Source organism: Neofelis nebulosa, chromosome 1 (assembly GCF_028018385.1).
Source record: "Neofelis nebulosa isolate mNeoNeb1 chromosome 1, mNeoNeb1.pri, whole genome shotgun sequence".
In the NCBI taxonomy this organism is placed as follows: Eukaryota; Metazoa; Chordata; class Mammalia; order Carnivora; family Felidae; genus Neofelis; species Neofelis nebulosa.
Genome location: NC_080782.1, coordinates 118,769,238 through 118,789,167, shown reverse-complemented (window position 1 = coordinate 118,789,167; position 19,930 = coordinate 118,769,238). Strand labels below are relative to the sequence as shown.

Sequence of the window (19,930 nt, the reverse complement as noted above, 5' to 3'; positions counted from 1 at the left end):
ACCAGCATGCACTGGGTCATGGAGAGAGTTCATTATTCCAGTCATTCTCCTGGGTCACTTTCAAGTGGGCCGGCCATTAATGAGGTTGGAGAATACCTATCCCATTATTTTCAAAGCCACGTTCCCTATGCCTGGAATCAAGGGCTCGCTAGGCTCTCATCTCTCTACATAAGCAGAGAAGGTGGCCACTAGGAGAAGGACTACCCATCCCAAACTGTTTGCACCAGTGGCACCTGAAAATTATCCTTTGTACGTTCATTTCTTTAAGCTAACAGATCGGCAAACTACAGCCCACAGGCCAAGTGCAGTCCATAGCCTGGTTTTGTATGGCCCACCATCTAAGAACGTTTTACTTTTTTTTTTTTTTTTTAAGATTTTATTTTTTAAGTCATCTCTACACACAACATGGGGCTCGGACGCACAGCCCCAAGATCAAGAGTCGCACACTCCACCGACTGAGCCAGCCAGGTGCCCTGGTATTTACAGTTTTATATAGGGGGAAATGAAAAGAAGAATAATTCTCCATGACATGCAAAAATTGTATGTAATTCCATTTTCCATGTCCAAAAATGAACTTTCGTTGGCCCACAGCCATGTTCATTCTTTATGAGTTGTCTGTGGCTGCTTTGGTACTACAGTGGCAACACTGAGTAGTTGTGACAGAGACCCACACAGCTGAAAGTATTTACTATCTGACCCTCTACAGAGAGAGCATACCGACCCCTGGGCTGAAACATTGCCCCCTCTTTCCTCCTCTAAAATGCAAATACCCACTGGTCTAGCAACTTTTGAAGCCCTTAATGCCTTTGTGATACCATGTGTATCTGGTCATTTCTGGCATTGCAGGGAAGAAAAATCACCTGAGAGGGCACCACCCAAACCCCCACAGTAAGTGGTCTTTCCCTCCAGATGCACATCTGTCATTTCACACCTCATTTTGGCATTTATCTAAATGCTGCTTTCTCCGTAAGGACAGCATAAGTGGTGCCTCCTGGCCCCTCCGGGGTTAAGCCCAGTTGAGCTTGACACGAGAGATGTTCAGTAAATGTCAGGAGAATGTTTGAGTGAGGAAGAGAGCAAAACCCAGTGAATGGATATGTACCAATGTATGTGAGTCCATAAACATAAACAGGAAACTCAATACATATGTGAATTAACGAATGATTAAGTGACTAAGGGACTGGATGAAAGAAGACAGAAATGAGTGTATGAGTGAGGGGATTCTCGTAAAAGTGAGAAGCTGAACAAAGAAATAGGTATGTAAGTGAATGTAGGAAGGAGAGATCTGTGGGACAGATGGGTGAGCAAGTGAGCGCAGGCTACTGGGTCTCTACAGATGCCACGTAACAAGGACGCGGGGTGTCACTGCCAAGTTCTGCTGTCATTCTGCCTGGCTTGTTCATACCCTGCCAGCCATGGGGTTTTGAACTTAATCAATGCTCTCCCTTGCTGAGGGTGTGCCCATACTTTACAGCTTCAGTGTCTGGGGCTTTTGTCAGAAGGACAAAAACACCCGCACCCATGGGCTGGAAGTCAGACAGCCATGCCTTTGAGACTACAGTCTCCCTCCCATATGTGGAAAAAATAAGCCTTTAGCTGATGCATCCTCAGGCCCCTCTCTGCCATGTGCTGCAGGGTGAACAGGACCTACCCCAAAAGCTGAGTGCCCCACAAAGGCACACTTTCCAGGTACAAGGGATGGGCAACATGTTGATTTTGGGTGAAGTTCATGGCCAAGGTCATCCTAACAAGGTGGGAAAATGTGGATTCAAAAACACCCTATCTAAAGCAGGTCCCTACAGTTAACTCTGTGGCCTCTAGAGTGCGTACTTTGTCTGTTTTCTTGCTTTTTGTTTTGTGTGTTTTTGTTGTGTTGCCTGCTCCCTCGCTACCATGTAAGCTCCATGAGGACAGAGACAGGTACATGGAAATCTCAATAAATATTTGGGGAAGGTGAGTGAAAAATTGTCTGGAAAACAAGTAAACCAACCCCTTGAACCAGCTACCCAAACATGACTCCCTCGCCCAGTGATGGGCCTGACCTAACTCTACCACCAACTGGTACGTGTGACCTTCAGCACTCCATTTGCCCTCTCTGAGGCTCAGGGGACCAAATGAGATTATCTTCAGGGTCACTTTCAGCTCCCACATACTAGGGTTCTAAAGCCAAGGGAGGGGCCTTTGGATTTTTTAAGATTCACATGGTTAGTACGAACCTGAGTGCCCTGGCCTCAGCACTTAAGAAAAAAAAGTTTGCTTATTAAAGGGACAGCCAGCCTGTGATGGGGTAAAGTGACCCTGGGTGTGGTGACATCTCTGTTTTGGCCAGTGGCCATCTGAGCATCATGTGTGACTATCCAAAGGTAGTCAGTCCTCTCTCTAAGGCTTTGCCTAGCCTCTGCACAGGGCCAAAGCCCACCCTGAGATCCTGCTGCCCATGCCTCTAGAAAGCTGTAAAAGGATGCCATAAAACCTCCATGGCTGATTTACAACAACATGGATGGAACTAGAGGGTATTATGCTAAGCAAAGTAAGTCAGCCAGAGAAAGACAGATGTATGATTTCACTCATACATGGAATTTGAGAAACTCAACAGATGAACATAGGGGAAGGGAAGGAAAAATAAGATAAAAACAGAGAGAGACATACCATAAGAAACTCTTAAATATAGAGAACAAACTGAAGGTTGCTGGAAGGCGGGGTCTATGGGAAGATGGGTTAAATGGATGATGGGCATTAAGGAGGGCACTTTTTGGGATGAGCACTGGGTGTCATATGTAAGTGATGAATCAATGGGTTCTACTCCTGAAGCCAGACTACACTGCATGTTAACTAACATGAATATAAATAAAAAAGAAAGAAAGAAGAAAAGAGAAAAGAAAAGAAATGAAAAAAAAGGAAAAGAAAAGAAAAGAAAAGAAAAGAAAAGAAAAGAAAAGAAAAGAAAAGAAAAGAAAAGAAAAGAAAAAAGAAAAGACAAGACAAGACAAGACAAGACACCATGGCTGGGAAATCTCTTCTCAGACATTTTTGTGGAGTTTCCAGAAACCGTACACACTCTTCCTGACTCAGCCCAGCAAATGAGGTACAGGGAGCTAAAGAGGGCTCATCTGGGGGTTTCAGCCCTCAGTGTCTCCTGAACCCTGAGAACCCTCCTGCCCTCGCAGTCAGAGCCACTTGGTCCAACCTCCAAAGTACACACACTGCTTTGCATACTGAAGGGACCCCTAAGAGGTCTGGCTCTCAACTCAGGATTTTTAGGTTTGACTCCCAGCTCAGCCTACTTTGCTGGCTCTATGGCCTTGGGAAAATTACTTGAGTATGTTTTAGACTTTGAGGTTGTGTGATTTCCAAAATCTGTTTGGGTGTTCCCACTTTATCTCAGTGAGATTATATACCTCTTAAGGGCAGCAACTATGCCTTCTTTTCGACCTTGACCTCATGCTCACCTTGCCTCATCTTGGGATCAGAACACTCAGGATGCTTCTTGAGTGGAGGGCATCAGACATTCGCAAATCGCTGCTCTCCAAATGTTGATGGAGGTCTGTGAGTCAAACTCGACAATGGCACACAGCCTTCTTTTGAGACAAATGACATCCACATTTTGTGGAAAACCGTTGTGGGGAGAAGAGGCTGAGTTAGGAAACATCTAGGGAAGGTAAAGAACAAGGAGTAAAACTTCTCCCAAAAAATACACCTTGATTGTTTGATGTTAGCAAATTCTTACCACCAGCAGAAGAGAAAATTGGGAGAAGGGATAGGTCTCCTCACATCTGCCCCAGAGGGTTTAGACACTGACCTTCTTTATTGAGTGCTGAGGTACTGTTTGAAAGACTGGGGATACAAATACTTCTAGTGTTGCTCTAAGGACGAAGACAGGACAGGACAAAATTAGGGATCCCGTTCTGAATCCAAGTCCGTGTCTTCATCCCTTTTTAGCATGTATCATGACACCTGGAAAGGTTTTACTCTCTCTTTATTTCCTGTCAGATGCAGTGCCCTGGAAGGTGAGATGCATCAATTATACAAACAGTCTGGGGCCCTGGGCTTGTGTGGTTCACTCAGGAAGAGAGAAGACAGCAGAGTGCTCACCCAAAGGGTAGTCAGCCTCTTCAGTACCACAGGCTGGGCCCCCTGGGGAGGGGTAGTGGTCTGCAGTGGCAGCCAATCAAAGCTTTTTAAATCTAATTTGATACATGAGAGGACCAGCTTCTCCTGATGACAGCAGAATCACAAAGACAACAAGCACACTATCCAGAGGGGGCTTTAAAGCACTGGCTTGGAAAATGTCACATGTCCTTTTCACTCATTGTAGATCCCTGAGCTTGTCTTTAGAAAGGACTTTGTAGCCACATTCTATCAATCCCATGAGAAGGAAAAATTGTCACATGACCAACCACATCAGAGGCCTTAGCTTCTGTATGGGGTGCTTTCCCAAGTGTCACCTATGATAGCGAGCCAGAAGAAAGGCAGACTTGCCAACAAAAGGGTATCAGCCTAAGAGAGCTCCAGATTCTGTAGTCTCTAAGATCATAAATCTTTCATTTATTGAAGGGACTTACTTACTCAAAGGGAGCAAGGACAACTGCTTTGATAATGTGGTGGGCCAGTGAGCAATTCTCTTTTTTCTCTTTTTAAAAATGTCCATGGTGGGGTGACTGGGTGGCTCAGTCAGTTAAGCGTCTGACTTTGACTCAGGTCATAATCTCGTGGTTCGTGGGTTCAAGCCCCGCATAGAGCTCTGTGCTGACAGCTCAGAGGCTGGAGCCTGCTTAGGATTCTGTGTCTCCCTCTCTCTCTGCCCTCCCTCACTCACACAATGTCTCTCTGTCTCTCAAAAATAAACATTAAAAAAAATTTTTTTAAATAAAAATGTCCATTGTGGTTGTGGTGATATCCATTGAGAAAGTTTAAAAAATATTAAGAGACAGCAAACACATGGCAAGAAGTTAACTTTCTGAAGATACCAAGTGAATTTGACATTGTCAAATGATTTCCAACCTTCCTCAATTCTTTGGAAGGGATTTTTAAAATTAATTCTTAGTCCTACTTCAGTTGGCCTGTCTAACTATCTCCCCCAAAGTCCCGTAAAAATTGACAAGTCCTTGGAGGAAAACCTAGCAAACTTAGCCTAAACCAGATGAAGGAATTTAGGCATGGGCAGGTTCGAAGGCTTGCCCAGGGTTCCTCAGCAAAAGAGTAACAAAGTGGGAGCCAGACCCAGGGAAGTCTGAATGCAGCACCCCAGTTCCTTACAATTATGCTATATTGTCTCCTGGCTGATTTTGGTCCACTACTGTCCCTATCCAGCTCTCCCTGTGGGTCCATTTTCCTTAGCCCAGGAAAGAATTGTCAGCCCCACTCTCTCCACTGTGAAAAGCTACTTTCTAAAGACTATGTGCAGCCTATCAGAAGTGAGTAGAGTATTTCTAAATTTCTAAATATTCAGAGACTGCTCTTCTTTGGGATGCTCTTATCTGGCAAATGTGAGGGCAGGACCTTGGTGTAGGACAGATAGAAGATTTCTTGTACAGTCTGCACTCTCCTGGTAAGCACGGCACTCGGTACTTAGTAGCTACGTAACAAGCATCTTCTGCAAATAAATGCCATGAAAGGACCCACACCAAATTTAAGAGGAACTTTGCTTCTTTAAATTTTTATGACCTTTAATGAAGCCCAGTGAGAAGATTTAATTATAATTATTGCTATGCAGTTCCTTCTCAAGTGGACTGTTATGACTAGGAGGGCAAGGGTCATAATTAAGGTTTGGATATACTCTAGCATTTGAACAAGCCCTAATAGTATGTACCCCTTCAGACTCTGCTTTGGTACTAAAACCTACCAGCAGGCTTCTAAGCTCAGGAAAGCATGACGTAGAAAAATGGAAAGGAGAGTGGTGGGGCCAGGATCACTGTGCCCAACCAAAAGACCCAGCTTAAAGAAGAAGATTTTGGGGGGTACCTGGGTGGCTCAGTCAGTTAAGTGTCTGACTCTTGGTTTTGGTTCAGTTCATGATCTCATGGTTCATGGATTCAAGCCCTGCGTTGGGCTCCATGTTGACAGTGCAGAGCCTGCTTGGGATTTGTTTTTCTGCCTGTCTCTCTGTCCCTCCCCTGCTCACACACTCTCTCTCTCAAAAATAGATAAACTTAAACAAACAAAGAAAAAGAGTATTTTGTCTTTGTGGTTTAAGTGTGGGTCGCATTTTCATCTTTGTCCCAAGAAGCCAGTGCAGGGGCGCCTGGGTGGCTCAGTGGGTTGATCATCTGGCTTTGGCTCAGACCATGATCTCACAGTTTGTGGGTTCAAGCCCTGCATCAGGCTCTGTGCTGACAGCTCAGAGCCTGGAGCCTGCGTCGGATTCTGTGTCTCCCTCCCTCTCTGCCCCTCCCCTGCTCACTCTCTCTGTCTCAAAAATAAATAAACATGAAGAAGAAGAAGAAGAAGAAGAAGAAGAAGAAGAAGAAGAAGAAGAAGAAGAAGAAGAAGAAGAGGAGGAGGAGGAGGAGGAGGAAGAAGAGGAAGAGGAAGAGGAAGAGGAAGAAGAAGAAGAAGAAGAAGAAGAAGAAAGAAGAAGAAGAAGAAGAGGAGGAAGAGGAAGAAGGAGAAGCTGCCGATGCAGAGCACAGCTACATAGAGGTGCCAGACCTTACCTTTCTTTGGAAGCCTTAGGATGCTTGCGATTAGCCCAATCCAGTGTCAGGAAAGAGACTCTTAAATTCCTGTCCCACACACACAGTCACCTGTCACCTAGTCTTCCTCAAAGGGAATCTGCACTATCGTGACTGGCCCTTGTGTCCTAGAGAATGAATATTCCTTCTTACATCCAGTCCCAGTAAGAAAGTCCTATCGCTGCCCTCCTCTGACAAATCGGTCTTGTCTGCTTCCCATCACATCATAGTTACAATGGCAACTATCTATTGGGTACTTCTACCAGCCGGATGTTGTGCAAAGTACTTTGCATGCATGTTCTGAATGAATGGTCACAAGAATGCTATGAGGTAGCTATGACTACTGCCCCCTTTCATAGATGAGGATACTATGGCTCAGAGGAATTAAGTCTGAGCTTCACGCAGCCAGTATGTTACAGTGCCAGAATTCAAACTCACTTCAGACAGCCCAATAGTTCATTCTCTTAGCCATGGCTGCATAGTGTCTCGTGGAGTTACAGAAATCCCTCTAATCAGTGACTGTCTCATAGGGTTTTTCTTGACTAAAAGAGCAGGATTCCGTAGACTCTAGACTTGAACTGGCATTATGGGGATCCATGGTGGCTGGGATTTCCAAGCTTCTATGCAGATATTCCAAGCACCACCGTTTTTCCCCAACAGAAGTCTTCCAGGGGAATAAGTTAATCAGGAACTTATCTTCAGCAAACAGGATTTATGAAAAACATTTGACATCTGGTAAACAGCCATCGGCAGCCCTTTGGGATAATATTATAACCCATAAAAAATTTAAAATCTTCCCACAAAGAAACCCCAGATTCTGACAGGTTTACAGGTGAGCTCTTTGACTCTTTACAAACTCTCCCAAAGAATGGAAGAAAAGAAGACATTCCCCAACTCATTTCATGAGGCTAAAGTAGTCTTAATATCAAAACCAAAAAACAATGTAAGAAAGGAAAATTTGAATTCTACCTCACTCTTAAACATAGATGCAAAACCCTCAAGTGTATATTAGCAAACCAAACCTGGAAGGTATGAAAATAATATATATCATGATTAATGTAGATTTTTCCCAAGATTGAAAGGTTGGTTTAACTTTCCAAAATTAATCGATATAATTTATCACATTAACAGATGAAAGGGAAAAAAACCATGTGATCTTTTCTATAGCTATAGAAAAAAATGTTTGAAAAAATTCTATATCCATTCATTATATAGATATATATATTTTTAACCTTAGCAAAACTCAAATAAAAAGGAACTTCCTTAACATGATAAATGGTATTTATAAAAATACACGGCAAACATCATATTTAATATTGCAGTGTTAAAGGCATTCCCCTTTAGAATCAGAAAAAGAACATAATGAATGCCTATTGTGTTTTTGCTCAACATTGTCCCTTCTGGCGTACTTGGCCAATATAGTAAAAGCAAGAAAAAGAAGTAAATGGTTAAGTGTTTGAAAAGAAGAAATGTAGCTGTCACTAGTTATGAATGATATCATCTATATAGAGAACACAGAAGAACCTGGAAAAATATATTAGGAATAAATATGAGTTTAGCAAGGTTACTAGATACAAATCAATACAATAAAGTTAATTACATTTCTGTACTCTAAAAAGAAAACACACAGAAAAATATTTTCTTAAAAAGATGCCATTTAAAACAGCAACCAAATTTTTTAAATCTCTAGGAATAAATCTAACAAAAGACCTGCAAGCCCTTTGTGGGAAAAATTTGTGAAACATTACTGAAAGACATTAAAGAAGACCTAAAATAAATGAAGAATCGTGCCATGTTCTTGAGTAAGAAGACTCAGTAATCTTAAGGATGTTGGTTCTGCTCAGATTTATCTATAAATTCAAGTCCCAGTGAGTTGTTTGTTTGGAACTTAAAGGGTAATTCTAAAATTCAAATGGAAGGAAAGACAATAGCCAAGATGTTTCTAAAGAAGAAGATGGAATTTGGTTGTGGTGAGGACCTACCCTATCAACTACCAAATTTTATTTCAAAGCTGTGCTAATTAAGATGGCATGGATTTAGCATAGAGATTCTATTAAACCAATGGAAAATACTGGAGAGCCCAGAAATAGACATAGCACGGAGACTTGATTTATGGCAGAGCAGGCTTTGCAGATCAGAAGGGAAGGATGAACTATGGCATTGGGCTAATTGGGTATCCATGTGGAAAAAGATGAAATTGGATTCCTCCCTTGTCAAAAATCAATTCCAGGTGGATTAAAGACTTAAATGTGAAAGGCAAAACTATAAAACTTTTAGAAGACTATAGAGAAGTACATCTTTATGACCTTGGGACAAAAAAAAATCATATTCAAGATTTTTAAAAGTATAAACCATAAAGGAATATATTGTAAATTTGACTATATTAAAAATAAGAACTTCAGTTTATCAAAAGACACCACAGAGTAAAAATACAAGCTACAAAGGATTCATGTCCAAAATATTAGAACTCTATAACTTAATAAGAAAATAATAAATAACCCAAAAGAGGGCAAAAAATAGACAAAGGATATGAACAAGAATTTCATACAAGACACAAGAATGGCCCATAAATGTTTGAAAAGAAACTCAAGCTCTTCAGTACTCAGAGAAATTAATTTGAAACCACAGTGAGATATTTCACACCCATCATAGACAGGTATTAAAAAGCTGGGCACTGCCACATGTTGGCAAGATTATGGGGTAACAGGAATTGCCATTTGCTGCTGGTGGAAGTGTAAATTGTTACAGCCACACCGGGAAACAATTTGTTATTACCTAATAAAACTTAGCAGGCTCATACCCTATGGCCCATCAATTCTACTTGTCGGTATATATCGTGGAGAAACTCTTGCACAGGGGCCCAGGGGATATATACAAGACTGTTCATAGCAACATCGTTCATAACAGCCCCAAACTGAAAATCACCCAAATGACACATAAATGATAGAATGGTTAAAAGGTGGCATATGCATACAATGAAATACATGACAGCGGTGAAAATCAACCACAAAAACTTAGGATTGAGCCAAAGGTGCAACTCGCAGAAGAATACGCTCAATGTGAATGCATTCATACTGTGTTCTAAAACAGGCAAATCTAAACAACATGTTGTTTAGGGATGTATGCCAAGGTGGTAAAATTACAGAGAAAAGCACTGGGATGATGAGCACCAATTTCAACCCTGTGGTTACAGGGGCCAGAGGGAGGGGATCTGATTATGGAGGAATATGCAGAAGGCAGTATTCAATTTCTATTTTTATTCTGGTTCTTACGTTGGGTGGTATGTATACAGGTGTTAGTTTTATTCTTCTCCTTTCAATGATACATAAAATTATATGCACTTATTTGTGTGCATAATGTAATTTAAATTTTCCATAACAAAGGGAAATAACAGAGATGGGGGAGGGGAGGCACACAAAAATCAGGGGCAGCAGAAAGCGTGACCTGCTCAGAGAACAGAGAAAAGACTCCAAGGCTGAAGGAGGTGAAAAAGTGAGTGGCAGAGTGTAGGAAGGTGAGGCTGGAGAGAAAAGCAGGAGCCAGATCACAGGGGATATTCTAAGCTTTGATGACTACCTCGAAGATGTAAAATTAGTGGTCTTCACAGGTACTTTGCTGACCTATGTTCTTAAGATTTTTTTTTTTTTTGAGGTAGATCTAAAGGGACTGCTGCCAACTCACAAATGAGCTCTCTTTCTCAAACGGTGTTTTCACTCACAGGACAGATAAGTAGCACTAGGTGGCCACTCTTTACTCATTGGGCTGGGTTGCCTCTGAGATAGGTTAAGACGGGAAGGAAGGGGAGAGCGGTCTGGCAGAAGGAGCCCTGACTCTGTTGGGGCCTTGGTTCTGCCAGAGAAGGAAGAAGAAAAACAAACAAACAACCATTATTCTACCTGCTGTCAGATCTATTCCACATTACATGGGGCCTTGGGCATGGATGGAAGTCATCATGAATAGAACAGATCTATGAGCATAAAAACAGAACACTGAATTTGACTGGGTGGCTTTTTTCTAGGATATACAAATCTGCCTCATACATATGACCCCATTAGCCATGTTGAGATCTAGAAATGTTAACCTTGGTGTCCTACAGAACACCCTCTGAGCATGGGGTTCTTCCTGGCTACCCATTTGCTGGCCACCTCCACAAAATCATGGAATCTTTTTATCTCAGTTTCCTCATTGGGAAAAATGGGGATAATGACAATGAGAATGTTATGTAAGTTAGCATTGGAATCATAGGGTGTGAGAGTGAAATACCTCTTGGAGATCAAGGCAAGCCTCTCCTGGCAGTGCCCAGAGCACCTTGAACTTCCCCTACCCCAGCACACGTCATGCTTATATACTTATGGATTTCACTGTCTTCCCTGGTATACATGGTGAATTGCACATGAGGAAGGAGCCCCATGTGTCTCATTCACTGCATTAACCCCAGTGCTAGAACCATATAAGGTCCACACAAGGCAAGTGCTGAATGTGACTCTTAAGACTCCTTTAATCTGTAGAGGGGAATGGGTTTTTAACTTTATGAAGCTTGATGTCCAACTTTGGATTATCCATGGTGGTGGGTACAAAAACTATCATATAATACCTAATTTTCTGTCTTGAAAATGCAGCCCTTCTCTTAACCCTGAGTGAACCCTCTGTAGGTTCGAGGCCCTTGTTAGCTCCTGGGAATACTGAGATACAGAAACACAACAGGCTCCAGAGTAGTTTACACTGGAGGAAGACAGTCACCCTGTGCCCACTAAGTTACTGAAAGGCATGAACCCGGGAGGAAATAGCTGAGTGCCACCATATGAGTTGGAGAGAGACAGCAAACTTGCATTTCGGAGAGCTGGGGACACTGTCCTCCAGAAGAATAGGGTTACTTCTTCCTATCCCCCATCACATTCTTGGGTCCCACTTTCAGGCCAGATCTTGCAGAGCTGTTGCATAAAAGGAGATGGATGTTCCATCCTCACCCTGTGCAGTAGCTAATCTCTTTCCAGATGGAAATAAGTAATATTTATTGAGCTCTTACAGTATGCTAAATAACTTACATTGATTACTTCACTTAGTCCTCCTAACAACTCCGACAGAAATACCATTATTGCCCTCATTTTATAGATGGAGGGGCGCCTGGGTGACTCAGTCGGTTAAGCGTCTGACTTTGGCTCAGGTCATGATCTTGCGGTTTGTTGAGTTCGAGCCCTGAGTTGGGCTCTGGAGCCTGCTTCAGGTTCTGTATCTCCCTCTGTCTCTGCCCCTCCCCCACTTGTGCTCTGTCTCTCTCTGTCTCTCAAAAATGAATAAATGTAAAAAAAAAATTTATAGATGAGTAAGTGGAGGACCCTCCGAAGAGAGTCACTTGCCCAAATCACAAACCCTAGTAAATGCTAGAACCACATGGCTGAATACTAAGCTAGACTTCCCCTCCAGATTCTGAGATAGCGCCACATCCCGCACTCCCTGTATGGCTGATGGTGAAGGTGCAGGGCCAACAGAACATTGCCACAACTCTGCAGGCTGCAGGCCTGTTTCCTCCCCCCATTTAATACCCCAGAACCCGAAAACGCCCAGAAGCCACACAGCTGTGGATTCTTCTGCTACTGATAAAGACTTCTTTTAAATGAGTCATTTCCTTCAAAAAAGAGGAAAAACTGTTTTCACAATGTAGCAGAAATATCCACCCCCACCCTCAAATACACATCCTGTCTGACCCTGCTCAAGCCCCCAAACACTATGCCAGGAAGCACCAGTTGCTGGAGGGCCTTGCATCTGGCCTTAGGTTCCTTGTTGATATAGGGACCTGAGGTCACAACTGACCACAGGGAACCACCTGCCAGAGGCCTGTTCACTTAGTCTGGTGGAACATACATGCCTCCTCAGAAGTTGGCCATCCACCTGGTTGTCCCCCATTTTTCCAGTGGGGCCTTCATTTCTGTCTTGTTCTGTCTGTCCTCCTTCCCTACCAGGCTCTCTCTTCTCTGCCCTTAGCTATGTTGCTCTTTCCCTTATCACCTCTTTTATTCTTCCTTCATTCTTGTTCATTTTCATTTGCACCTTATTTATTGAGCTTGTGTCTGATACATAGGTTTCCATTCTTCATTTCTCTCCTATTCAGGTGGCCCTCTGCTATGAGGGTTGCTTGCTAGCTGCCCAGTAATAAGCTGAACCATCCCTGTGCCCTTCTCTGACCAATCCCAGAGCTTGGGCTGGGTCAAGCTCAGGCTCCTTGGATTTTCCTGCCAACTAGATAATATATTCCTATTTTTTATCAGCTTTATTGAGCATAGTCACATACAATAAAGTTCAGTGATTTTAAGTACACAGTTCACTGACTTTTGGCAAATGCATAAATGCATATGATGACTACCAAAATTGAGACATAGAACACTTCCATCACCCCAGAAAGTTTTTTGCCATCAGTCAATCCTCTCCCCTCACCCCTGGCCATTGTTTTCTGTCACTAGTTTGGGTATTTTTAAGAATGTCCTACAAATAGCAAAGTAGAATATGTAGTCTTATGTGTCCTGCCTCTTTTACTTAGGATGATGTTAAGATTTATCCATGCCATTGCATGCATCGCTGAGGAATATTACCCTGTGTTTTTACCGCAATTTGTTTATTCATTCACCAGTTGATTGGCATTTGGGTTGTTTCCAGTTCAGGGCTAAAATGAAGAAAGCCGCTAAGAACATTCATGTCAAGTCTTTGTACGGAACGTATGTTTTCACTTTACTTTGATAACTGCTTGTGAGTAGGGTTGCTGAGTAGTGCATAAGTGTATATTTAACTTTATAACAGCCAACTTGTTTTCCAAAGCAGTGGCGCCATTTTACCTTCCCACCAGCAGCATGTAAGAGTTACAGTTGCTCCACATTCTCACCAACACTTGGTATGGTCAGTCGTTTTCATTTTAGCCATTTTCTTTTTTTTTTTAATTTTTTTTTAACGTTTATTTATTTTTGAGACAGAGAGAGACAGAGCATGAACAGGGGAGGGGCAGAGAGAGAGGGAGACACAGAATCCGAAACAGGCTCCAGGCTCTGAGCTGTCAGCACAGAGCCCGACGCGGGGCTCGAACTCACGGACCACGAGATCATGACCTGAGCCGAAGTCAGCCGCTTAACCGACCGAGCCACCCAGGCGCCCCTTAACCATTTTCCTAGATGTGTAGTGGTATCTCATGGTAGTTGTAACTCGCATTTTCCTGATAATCACTGGTGTTGAGCATATTTTCATGTGCTTCTTGGCCACTCAATCTCCTTTTGTGGTATCTTTTACCCATTTTTTATTGGATTGTCGTTTTCTCTGTGGGTTGTAAGAGTTTTCTGATATTTTTTCATCTGCCTTTTCTTCTTTCTTCCTCATTCTATCCCTCTGGCTCTCTTTTTTTCTCCCACTGTGTCCCGGTCCCAGTTTCTGACACCTCCCCCACCCCCAGAGCTGTCCACTATCTCCCCTTCTCTCCTCCCTCCTTCTTGGCCTCTTTCCTCCTTGTTCATGGATGTTCTCCCTTCACCTCCAAGACATCTCAAAACCTGAGAATCTGGCCTCACTTCCTCTTCCATATTAGAAAGAACCCCCTAAACACAAGCCCACTGATTTCAGTCCTGGCTAGGTTCAGTGTTCCAAACAGGAGGAAGGACTCCCCGCCCCCAACCCTCCAAATGAAGACCTAGAGAAGTAAAAAGACATAGCCTAGTGTAATGGAGGGATGGCTTTGCATTCTGACATCTTTCTCTTCCCTAAATGATTAATAGGGCTTATTCTACTCAAGCCTAACACTGGAAAGTCATGGGTGTTAAGTGCATCCTGCTTAATCAGTGGTCCAACAGTCTCCACAAACATAAGATTAATTGTTCTCATAACAAGGCTCTCCCTTGGCACAAGTCCCAAGCCCAGCAGGGATTTGTTTTGTCGAGTCACAGGGAAGGAATAGCCCAGCCCAAAGCTGGCAAACTTTTCTTCTCTCTTCAAGAGAACTGGTGTGATAATATTTGATTGCAAAGCACAAAGCACTTTACACAGTGATAGAGAACACAGGATGGGTGACTGTAGAATTTTTTTTAAGAGCTTGCTGAGATATGCCTCACAGGCCTTGCAGTTCACTCATTTTAAGGTGTACAGTTCAGGGGCACCTGGCTGGCTTAGTCAGAAGAGTGTGCAACTCTTGGTCTCGGGGTCATGAGTTTGAGCTCCACATTGGGTGTGGAGATTACTTTAAAAAGTGTATAATTCTGTGGGGTTTTTATATTTTTATTTATTTTTGAGAGAGAGAGAGAGACAGTGTGCAAGTCGGGGAGGGGCAGAGAGAAAGGGAGACACAAGATCCGAGGCAGGCTCCAGGCTCTGAACTGTCAGCACAGAGCCCAATGCGGGGCCCAAACCCAGGAACCTCAAGATGATGACCTGAGCCAAAGTTGGACACCCAACTGACTGAGCCACCCAGGCGCCCCCGTGTTTTTTTAAATATAGTCACAGGTATGTGCAACCATTACCACAACTTTATATCATTTCCTCACCTCCAAAAGAAATCCTGTACTCTGTGACCAGCACTCCAAAACCCTTTTCATCCCCAACCCCTAATCTACTTTCTATCTTTACAGATTTGTCTATTCTGGACATTTCACATAACTGGAATTATATAACACTGTCTTTTGTACCTGGCTCCTTTCATTTGGTGTAATGTTTTCCAGGTTTATGCATGTTCTAGCACGTCTCAATACTTCATTCCTGTTATGGCCGAATAACATGCCACTGTACAGATACACCACGTTTTGTTTGTCCATTCGTCAGTCAATGGGCATTGGGATTATTTCCACCCTTTGGCTATTATGAATAATGCTGCTCTAAACATTTGTGTACTAGTTTTCACGTAGACGTATGTTTTCATTTCTCCTGGGTATGGACTAGGAGTAGACTTACTGCATCATATGCTACTTCTGGTTAATCATTCAAGGAACCAACAGACTATTTTCCAAAGGAGCTGCACCCTATTACCTTCCCACCAGCAACTGCATCAAAGTTTCAGTTTTCTACACTCTCACCAACACTTGTTATCTGTTTGGAATGGTTTTTTGATCCTGCAACTATAGCTTCAAAATGTCAAACATACATGCACAGCACACATATAGACAATCATCACCAGAGAACACACACAAAACTACCAAGTCATGCATACCGGCATATACCAGCACATACCTCTAGAGTTCACATATGTATACATAGAACCCCGCATAGACATTTACAATCACAAGCTCATGTACAGTCACAGTGCACATGCCTGTCAGTGCAAAGACTCACATGTAGGAATATAATCAGATGTACAGTAGACCAGTGCTGTCACACATGTGCATACGATTGTCATGGGTTGTGAACAAGCATGCACACAGAACCAGAGACACGTGCACTCAATAACGCATTCACTCTTGCCTGAACACACATATACAAATGACAGTTGTGCCCACAAAAGCAGAGTCCTAAGAAAGCCACACATATATAGTTATCATCACTTACGGGGGTGGTAACTGAACATAAATTGAGTGTATTTACTCTGGATGACAAGGAGATGATTGAGATTACCTTAGTCCTTGGTGTACTGGGTAGGAAGATGTTTTCATTCATTTATTTGTTCTTTAAGCTACAAGTATGTATTGGGCACATAGAAAACACAGTGATGAACAAGACATAGTCCCAGCCCTCATGGAACTTATAGTCTAGTGGTGGGGCAGTCAACTGTGGTGTGTGTCAAGAAGGAAATAAATAAGGGGCGCCTGGGTGGCGCAGTCGGTTAAGCGTCCGACTTCAGCCAGGTCACGATCTCGCGGTCCGTGAGTTCGAGCCCCGCGTCAGGCTCTGGGCCGATGGCTCGGAGCCTGGAGCCTGTTTCCGATTCTGTGTCTCCCTCTCTCTCTGCCCCTCCCCCGTTCATGCTCTGTCTCTCTCTGTCCCAAAAATAAATTAAAAATGTTGAAAAAAAAAAATTTTTAAAAAAAAAAGAAGGAAATAAATAAGGTAATATGATAAATAGGCAAGGTGCCAGGATAGTAGTTTCCAAGTATTTTTAGCAGTGTTGCTCGCTCTTTCATCCTGGCGAAGTGAACACTATTCAGATTCACCTTCCATAAGTCACTGGATAAACTGGTGTGTGTGTGTGTGTGTGTGTGTGTGTGTGTGTGTGTGTGTGTATTAATACTAGCATTATTAAGAGTGTGGGCTCAGGACCTAGACTACCCTGGTTTAAAATTTGGTTTCTTTCAAATTGGGTGATCCGCAAATTCTCATCCGCAATTAGGGATGCCCATAGTACCTTTAGTAAGGATTAAATTAGCTGATACTTGTAAAGCACTTAAAAGTGCCTAGCCAGTGTCAAGTTCTCATTAGTAGCCATGATATCATTTTCTGAGTGTAGGTTTCCATAGAGGGAGCAAGTGCACTGGGAGGTGGGTCGGGAGAGGCTGGGGGAATAGATCAAGGAGCCCAGTAGTGTCCTGTTGACCAGCGACTGGATGAGTCTTCATCTTCTACCATGTTGGAGCAGTTGTTGGGAAGGCAGCCCTGGCATGCCACCCTGGCAGGCCATAAACCAGTCCATCCCCACCTCACTGCCTCCAGCCACAAACCACAGAGAAGATGCATGATGCGTGGCACTGGGCAAGGCTATTGGTTTTCAGCTGCATCGGGCCTTTCTGCAGCAGCTCTGCTGTGGGCCTGGCATGTAGCATTCACTGGTTCTGCTTGGCTGTCTTTTCTGTGTAGGTCAGCACTTACCATCCCATACCTGGCTCCCCAGGACATTCCGCGGCCATCGTCAATCTGTCCAGCTCCCAGCAACACCTCTCAGCAAACATGTGAGTAACAAGCTCAGCTCTCCACCCCCGGGTCCTGGCCAGAGAGGCCACTTTTGCCACCCCTCTGCCTTCAAGCATCACCACTCCCAGACCATCCCATACAGAGAGACAACAAATCCCCTTCCTTTATATCCTTCAAAGGAAATAATGCTGAAAAACAGATTGGCAAGCCACATCATCCTAGCTCATTATTTTACAAAAGTAGAAAGGAACTGGAAGACTAGACACCAAAACATTGCTGGGAGATTGGATACTGAGCAATTTCTGTTGTCTTCTTCTAGATTCAAAATGTTGGGTCATAAATAGATGTTGAAATATAGCATTTTGGTGGAGGGAAACCCTGTAGAAGAGAACACCCTGCCCAGCCCCTTTGATAAAACCTTCCAGTGTCTCATAGTCCTTCGAGTCTAGAGGGACTTCTTGATGTCCAGCCTGAGGCCATACATTGGTAACCTGAATGTGGCAAGCCCACATGGGTTACTTTTAATGCTTTTAGTCACTTCCACACCCTCGCTGTGTCTTCACCCCTGGCTTATAACTAGATGTTATCTGCCTGACGCCTGTGTAGACTGCAAACTGGAAAGTCACAACTCTAACCCAAGGACATTTTGCGATGTTACAAACCCATCATCGCCCTCCATCCCGCCATGCAGCCAGGATTCCACTGTCTGCTAACAAACTAAAATCAACTCCTACCTCCCCTCCCCAATGTCTGCTTCCCTGCCTACATTAAGCTAGCTCCTCTGGCCATTCCTGGGAATCAAATATGCCCCACTCTCAGCAGAGGGAACACATCAGAGAGTCTTCTGTTCTGACCTCTCCTTTCCCTTCACTTGCTGGCTGCAAACATGTTCTGGGGTGATACATTAAGCAGTATGAAAAAGCATCCTGGGCAGAGCCATAACTTCTAGGTTTGAGACCAGGCTCTGCCACTGATTCTGGGCCACCAACTCCTTTCTCTATCCTAGTCCAGTTTCCCCATTGTCAAAACGCCAAGGTGGCCTAAATCAGTGATCTGAAGCTGTGTGGCACTCTGTGGAAGAGCAGGGATGTTGGCCTGTCCAGTGCTACTTCTGTCACTATAGGTCCTATCACTATCACCTGCCTTCCGTACCGACATTTCACCATGAAGAAGTTAGTTATTTCTAACCACTGGGTCAGTGGTTCCATTTCCCTTCACTCTTTGCTGGCTCCATGCCCTCCTCCAGGCACGTTCCCCTTCTTCACCCAGTTCCCTTGTCTCCCCAGGTTTGTGGCCCTGCACTCCTACTCAGCCCATGGACCCGATGAGCTGGACCTACAGAAGGGAGAAGGCATCAGGGTCCTGGGCAAGTACCCAGACGGCTGGCTCAGGGGCGTCTCCTTGGTCACTGGGCGGGTTGGCACCTTCCCCAACAACTATGTCATCCCCATTTTCAGGTGCGTGCCCTCTATTCTCGGGCAGCAGAGGTTGGGTCCACTAGGCCCGGGGCCATCTGTGGTTTCACTGCTCAAGGACTCAGTGCTCCTTCGGAGCGTAGGCCAAGAAATGGCCTTAGTAACCCCCTAACACTTTTTTCTTTAATTGTAGAAAGTTATCTTTTTTAGAGTTCTTCACATTTTACAAGCACTTTCACATCTTTTAACTCACTGGATATGTTCAAGAGTCCCTCCTGTTAAGGGAGATGTGATTTTACAGATGAGGAAAGTGATGTACAGAGTTAAGCAACCTGCTCAAGAGCTGGGTTTCAGGTTTTCTATAGTACGAACCCCCAAAATCCCATTCATATCCTGCACCCCAACTCTCCTGTATAGCCGAATAATGGGAGCCTGTGATAATCAGAAGACCCCTCAGAGCACCTCAGGAAACTTCCTAAGACACTAGGCCAGTAGGCAGTGTTTCCATGACTCAGACCACGACCTGTCCATCCACACCCCAGGCCAAAGGCTGGTTACCCTGTAGGTCCCTGTCCCTAACAGCGTTCCCAACTTTTTTCATTCTCCAGCACACCCGACCCTTTCACTTAAACCACCACCACAGATCCCTGCACTGCCCATGGCTCCACCTTCCTCCTCCCCACATCCACCCAGGCACAGCCTGTCACAAGGCAGTGAGGCCATCCCCACACATCAAACACTGTCTCTATGACATAACTCCAAGGAAAGTGACAATCCATTGTACTCTCTGGGGGGGGTGGTCAGAGCTGAAGTCCTATGTCCAGTTTGGGGGAGCTTCATAAAGGTGGGGCACAGTGTCCGGAGGAGGGCCACAAAGATGGTGAGGAGACAGAACACTACACCACAGTAGACAGTCATAGAAACACTAGGATAAAGCTACAGAAGACAGGGTCAGAGGGACCATAACAAGCCGTGGAGACAGGAAATCTGTTCCATGAGGGGAAAGTGAACCAGTGGATACAACTTAGAAGTTGGATCCGT

The 19,930-nt window shown here is 43.9% G+C and overlaps 1 protein-coding gene across 7 annotated transcripts in view; it reads left to right on the top strand.

The window, feature by feature from the left end:
* SH3RF2 (SH3 domain containing ring finger 2) overlaps positions 1-19,930 on the top strand; it is a 128,367-nt gene that overhangs the window by 79,867 nt on the left and 28,570 nt on the right. For 6 of the 7 annotated variants that reach the window (XM_058732777.1, XM_058732790.1, XM_058732780.1 and 3 more), the window contains 2 exons: positions 17,421-17,512; positions 18,761-18,931. In XM_058732777.1, coding sequence (XP_058588760.1) covers positions 17,421-17,512; positions 18,761-18,931 — 263 coding nt within the window. The remainder of the gene's footprint in view (positions 1-17,420; positions 17,513-18,760; positions 18,932-19,930) is intronic. The other variant, XM_058732807.1, reaches the window with a different exon arrangement.